Raw genomic sequence first — 6963 nt, 5'->3', positions numbered from 1 at the left:
CCCCCTCTTTTTTCTTTGCATTGTAACTGCCCTTAACACTTTGCCATCATATGGGGAAAATCCAAAGAAACTGGGTGGTAAACATCGCCTATCAGCGAGATGAGGCAGCAAAGTGTTAAGTTAAATCCTGAAACCTGCTCAATGGGAAATAAATTGTCTGGTGCCAAGAGGTTTTTATGTTATCTGGGCAGGGTTTTATTGTATGCAATATATTTTTTAATATGAAAATGGTCACAAAGCAATCTTGCATGCTACCAGTTTACTTGCATTTCTATGTTTTTGTCTACACACAGAAATCACAGTTTGAGCAAGTCTTGTGATGAGCTTCCTATCTGCTTGGCCTTTGTGAGGCGTAGTACAGAGGGCAAGCTGCCAGAGGTGATGGGGTTCAGTAAGATCTCTGCTGTCCAGGGGATCCAGCAGGCTGGTCTGATTGAATCAGGTTTGCACACGTGATAAATTCAGTCTGATAAGCACATAGCAAACACACATGTAGCCAAAAACGCACATAGGGAACAGATTTTCAGGTCCTGTATTTTAAAAAATACATGTATAATATTGGTTGTTTAAAAACCCCCCCCCCACATAAATCTACATAGCAAAAGTCCAACACAATGGAAAGTCATTCGTGTCCCACTAATTTTGCTCTGTGCTTGCTAGACTACTCACTTGAATCCAGTTATCTACCTTAACTCACTGACTACTGGGCCCTTTCACCAGTCACAAGCGCTGATAACTGGCGTTTTTGGGAGAATTTCAAAACACCACCACAGCTCTCAGAATTACCCTGTTGTAATTATTTTTGGACACAGTAAAGTTACATTCAAGCTTAATCTAATACAAAAAAACTAAAGTTGTTTAAGTCTAATACTTTAATTTGTATGATTTTTAAAAATCTGGCATGAATTTGATTTTCCGAAAAATTTCCGGAGATGTGACGGATAGAATGAAATTCACAACAACAACAACAAAAATGTGTTCTATTTTGATTTGCATGCATGTGTGAGTGTTTGGTGAAAATATTAAAGCAGGGCTGTGCGTTGATTCAGACCCATACACTGAATTATATGTGACAGATGTAGGGCACGAAGTTGTGATTTCGTTGCGTGAAGACACTACCACTACCAGTACAAGTGCCAGATCTAGCCCTAAAACTACGACTCGGGCCGTGTTCGGATATCCAGGGTCCTAACTATCATATTCTGAGTCACTAGAACTAGTAAAACGAACAGGAGTATTGAAAACTGTGAAATTATGTGATTCTTATTCATATGCTACTTCTTCGACCGTTACTTTGACGCGACTGTCAAATTACTATCAGCTCTATAGAAAAAAACATAGCGTGAGTTCCGGTCAGTTCAACCCCAGTTGGGGTGACTGTCCTTCACCTTCAATTACTTAAAAACTATGGGCCCCAGATATATGAAACTAAGTCTAAGTAGCTCAGGACTGGCCAAACAAGAGCACGAGACGGGTAACGCGACGTATGCGTGATTTGTATAGCAAAAAAAATATATTCCAAAGTTGATCAAGCAGGGCCTACGGGAACCGTCGCGAGTGGCGTGGCGGGGGTCCCGCAACTGTTGCGGGAACCCTCTAAAGTGAGTTAACCGACAGTTTTATTCTTTTCTTCTGAAATGATTACTGTCCATAATTTGTGGTACTTATGTAGGCTACTTTTCACATCAACACCCAGACTGTGGCTAGGATGTTTTTTATTCTTATGAATCCATGAATATTGCTGACTTAAGAGAATCCTGTTTTCTCTTGTCTGCTTATATGGGTACATGATGTATAAAATGTAGAAATTCAATGCATTTGATTTTATTGTCTAACAATATAAGTGTCAATACTTAGTTTTTAATCTTCATATCCGTTTCTTTTTTATTTTGCAGTAATTGTCCGAGAAGAAGATCGAGGGAAAGGATTTGGGCGGACTTTAATGGATCTGACTGAAGAGCATGCAAAGTGGTTTGTAGAAACTTCTACAGATTTTATTGTTTAAAGTGGACTTTTACAAATACAGTAGTCTCCGTCTAAACGCACGGTGCTCGGGAGGGCTCCTGAGCGTGTGTTTACACGGAGCGTGCGTTTACATGAATCTTTGCAAGGGGAGGAAGGGACGCACTCATCTCTATTCCTTATTGCTCTAGTGATTTCCCTTGGAGGAGGGGGTCTTTTTGGCAGATAATGTGACGACACGTGACTGTTTTGTGAAGGATTCCCCGACAGGGGTTAAGAATACAAAGGCGTTGAATGGGGGGGGGAGGACAAACTCAAAGTAAGGAATATGCACTAGATGTATAAACGTCGGGAACAGATAGCCTATGAGGAAACTGTTGGTCATAGTCAGAGAAACGACGGACCAGCCACGTGGCTTTCCAAGCGACCGCCCCCGACCGTAAATTCATGCAGAATCATCCTCGAGAAACATTTGTCTTGCGATTCGTTGAACACGTACGTTATAAGTTCTTCGAGTGCAGCTTATTAGGCTTACTTGGCTAATCTTTTTAAATCCTATAGAGGCCTGTCTAGTGTTTTACGACATTACTCATTTCGCGCATCAGGCCTAGATCTAACTAAACATTACACGCAGTCACTCAAACTCAAATACCAGTCAGAAACCTTCTCTCAAAGATACATTTCCAGTGACCAATCAAAAAACATTTCAGTCCTCCCCCCCCCCCCCCCCTCCTCAACATTTAACCGACCAGCCCGAGACCGAGACCTATGCGTCAGTGGAAAGTAGGGTGTGTAAACGCTGTCCGTCACTCTCTTTGTACGGCGTGAGGGGCACTCTCACCAAACATCCGGTTTTCTAGTAAATTCTAGGCTTGTCTTATGCAGGCTGTGCAGGTTGTCGTGAAAATTTCCCCTTGCCAAGCTTAACTTGTCGGCGTATTTCGCGGATCGGAGCATGTGTTTAGAGGGAGTGACCGTGCGTTTGTATGTCTAAATTATATAGTAAAAAAACCCGTCAGATGACGAAAGCGTGCGTTTAAGCGGAGCGTTCTTTTGTATGGCGTGCGTTTAGGCGGAGACTACTGTACTCTATTTACACAGGAAGAATTTATTTATTCATTTTAAAAAAAAAGAAGTTCTATATTAGATATGGACACACATAAGTAAACCTCAAATGAAGGCATATAATATTAAATGTACTGTGACCTTACTATATGCTGAACTATTCAAATTGACGTACTCAAATAATCAGGGTCTAGCCTTATAAGTTAAATTGCATTCTAACAGTGTTCATTTACAAATTTATTTGTTTTTAATTTTTATTTCCTTAGCCTTGGGTTACAAACTTTGTACTTGAACACGCTCGATAAAGAGGGCTTCTATGCACGTCTGGGCTATGTTGGATGTCAGCCAGTGCTCAGCCTAGGGGCCAATGCACACAGGGTACCTGAGTCGATGGTGAGTGTGCCACTACAGTGGAATCCTGTTATAACGAGAGGGAGGGGACCAGAGCAAAATGTCCGTTATAGCAGGATTCTCGCTACAAGGGATCCAGAAATAAATTCAAGGGAAACTGTAAAGTAGGCAATATTTATGGTTTGGTGTTCTGTTTATTTCCTTTTGCTATCTCCCCTGATGATGATTTTGTTTCAACATGACTTCTAGGTCTTACTTGATCAAAAATCGAATCAGGTTTCTTTTTCTAGAGCTAGATCTAGCGATGTTGACTGACAGCTCAGCGTTGGTGATCAGAAAGAAAGGGCTCTGGGCTAACTCACCCGCTGTGTTTCCCCCCACCCCACCACACCCTGTGGTGCATTCCGTCAGCTTGTGCACGTCACACATTCACTCCATCCATCACATTGCTGTGACCTCTCCATCCCCGCATCGGAGAAGTGAGAGGCTTGGTAGGCTTTGATAATCTAAACTAGGTTTACGCTGGCCTATCACGCGATACGTTCTGCTTGTGTGTGCATGCCACACCCTCCCTACTCATTCGCCTTCGGCCTTCACCGTTGACACACATCGGCTCTCCCATTCTTTGTTTCAGTAGTTCACCAACAAGTTTCTTAACTGGCGAGGTTTTACATTATGCAAATTGACCTATGCACTGTGCACTACAGCAGCAATATTTCGCTATAACCAACATGCGTGTTTGTCTGATTGCGCTATAGCAGTATTTTATTTACAAAGGTAAAGAAGACAAAAAAATGGGGTTTTAGAATAGTGTCTTTATAACAGACTTCTCGTTTTTTCCGGACTCGTCATAAGTGGACTCCACTGTATACTAATCTGCGCTTGAGGTATATACAGGGTGGTTGTAAAGCCTGACTCAAATTTGCAATACATGTACTAATATGAATTGCTCAGCATTTACACTAGTACTAGTTGTTATGTACAAAAGTAGTTTTTCTCTTTTTATTCTTGAACATGAAAGTTAATTTCTATATTATGGAAGTCTTAAAGGGACTCTAAAACAAAGCCGATATCTGCCATGAACAGAGCATTGCAACCGGCTTAAGATAATCGATGTCAGATGTTCATGTTTGTTACCGGTTTACTTTGCATTCACTGAAACCTCAGACTCTACAAATTTGAACATCAGACCTGATTAAAATTTGTTGGCTATATATATGAAGTTTATTGTATGTCAAATTTTCCAACAAGATTGTTTTTAGTTTAACCTTTCAGGCAGCCCTATGCTGTCCTCACATTGACAAGAACTTTTAGTTTTTTTTCTTGGGATGGTCTTTTATCACCAACTTTCAAGTGCTAAGGTGGCTTTTAAAGGTACAGTGTGATCCTTTGACCATCAAATATGTTTTTCCATACAAGATGGGCCTAGATACTGTATGCTCTCCCATCTAAAAATGAGATGTGTTAGAAATTAATAGAAACCTGAGGAAAAAAAACTGTCTTTTGATTGTGCCTGCCTAAAACTGGAATGAAACATGGTACTGTATGCTTTCCAGGAAGCTGAGAACTGAAAATGTTTCTGAGTATTCTATGGTCTGCTGGGATAGTAATATAGCATAAAGCGCTTACAGCTTGCTGTTGAGTGGGGGTATGCACTATACAAATACTATTTATTATTACCATTACTTAAACTTAAACATGAAAGGTACTCTGCATCTCTGATCTGGACAAATGAGTCTTCCAAATTTAAGAGGACTGAAATTCATATCTGACTGACAGCCAACTACTTTGAACTTAAATTTTATAGGGGAACTGAAGCCCAGTCATTTGCTCATGAAAAAACCCCACCTTTTTTTACATCTTTTCTCTAACTGATCGTTGGAGTCTGCAGGTGGTAGCGGCAGGGGATGTGAGAGAAACTACTTACTTGCAACAATCCAATGATCTGTTCAGAAGGCAATTCAGATTCAAGTTCTTTTTCTCCTCATTGGAAATTCAGATTCAAGTTCTTTTTCTCCTCACTGTGGAGACCTGAATAAGATGTGTCTTCCTCTGTGTGTCTCTGCCAGCCTCAAAAGAACTTCACCATTTTTACTGCTATTTGATCAGTCACTCAAACTTCAAAGTGCCATGTGCATAATTTCTATTTCAGCTCCGACAGTTCATGGCATCATCATCCAACAGTCAAGGCGGCCTGAATAATGTCAACAACAACAAGCAACACGCCTCCTGTGATCTCAGTGAAAAAATACAAAATATTTCCATTGGATCGGATGCTGAAAGTAGAACAGAGCCCACATCCTCTGACGTACCAGCACCACCACAGCTACCACCTCCTCCTCCACCACCACCACCACCACCGGCACCACCCTCAGTCCCTCCTTCTCTCAAGACAAAGACATATGACAAGACTGTGATAAGAATGGACCCAAACTCAGTGATTTGGATGAAAAAAACTTTATGATGGTTTTTAGAAATAAATAAATACTGTGCAATATATTCGTGTAGAACATGTTGTTCTAATTATATCAGTGTACACCATTCAAATCTAAAATCCACATACAGTATACACACATACATATATTTATACATATGTAGTGTAAATGACTGAAAACATCAATATACATGGCAAGTGAGTTTTCAGGAGCATAGATGCGATCTGGTGGGGAAGTTGAATGCTCTTCTAGACATATTTCAGATCATTTTACAAGCAGAACATGTGGTTCCCCTGTGGGCTCACTGAGGAAATTTTCCGTAACGGAGGATAAAAATATGTTATGACGCAATGAAATCAGGCACTTGTCAATTTTTGGGCAGGTGGAGTTATTGTTATCATCTTAAAATGTGTTCTTTTGTTTTATCTTCTGATGAAAAAAAAAAAAAATCAAAACCAATCTCTTTCTTGAATAGAAGTCGAAATATTTGCTATTGAACAAGGTGGATTTGCCTGGTTTCAGAGGTAAAGTTAGGGAGAAAATAATAGTCAAAATTTTGTGATTTTCATTGCTTAAGAGTCCTTGGAAACTGAAAATTTACATTTTTTGGTATCTTCATTCGTTTTTCAATAAAATCCTCCCAGAAAGATGTTTTTCAATGGACATAAAAAGTGTTGAACCGAAAAATTTGATAAAAATTGCCAGTTTGGCTGAAAAATGCAGATATTTTTGATTTAATTATTTTGACGAGCGCCTGATTTCACCACGATGCCTCACAAATGTTATCACTCTATTTTTTATACCAACTTCAAATTTCAGAGTGTTACTCAAGTTCATTAACAAATTGTGACACCATGGCTAGCAGATCCCTGAGCTTCTGTCACTGGCATGTACACCAACATTACAATGATTTTTTACAAATTAAGTAGGATTTTTTTGGAAATCATGGACTTTTCTAGCGTGAAATCAGATATATATGTTGGGAGGGGTACTTATAAAGTAGCACAGTAGTCTTAAAAATTAATCTTCAAATATCAGTACGGTAATAATGCTGCATGCCCAAGTCTTTCGGTGCAAGATCATTAAGTGCTTGATTACTTGATCCTGGAAACAACATCCTAGCACTTCGGGCATTGTCATACGTGCTCCG

General features: G+C 39.9%; 1 protein-coding gene across 3 annotated transcripts in view; it reads left to right on the top strand.

The window, feature by feature from the left end:
- LOC101858477 (N-alpha-acetyltransferase 80) overlaps nt 1–5883 on the top strand; it is a 12740-nt gene extending 6857 nt beyond the window's left edge. For all 3 annotated transcript variants that reach the window (XM_005094762.3, XM_035968830.1, XM_035968829.1), the window contains exons 3-6: nt 294–442; nt 1896–1971; nt 3294–3420; nt 5531–5883. In XM_005094762.3, the coding sequence (XP_005094819.1) occupies nt 294–442; nt 1896–1971; nt 3294–3420; nt 5531–5842 (664 nt within the window). In that variant the 3' untranslated portion in view covers nt 5843–5883. The remainder of the gene's footprint in view (nt 1–293; nt 443–1895; nt 1972–3293; nt 3421–5530) is intronic.
- Nucleotides 5884–6963: the final 1080 nt, after the last annotated feature.

The sequence above is a fragment of the Aplysia californica genome, unplaced genomic scaffold, assembly GCF_000002075.1.
Source record: "Aplysia californica isolate F4 #8 unplaced genomic scaffold, AplCal3.0 scaffold00089, whole genome shotgun sequence".
Classification (NCBI taxonomy): domain Eukaryota; kingdom Metazoa; phylum Mollusca; class Gastropoda; order Aplysiida; family Aplysiidae; genus Aplysia; species Aplysia californica.
Note: the sequence above shows the minus strand (reverse complement) of the source record. Positions and strands in the feature narration are given on the sequence as shown.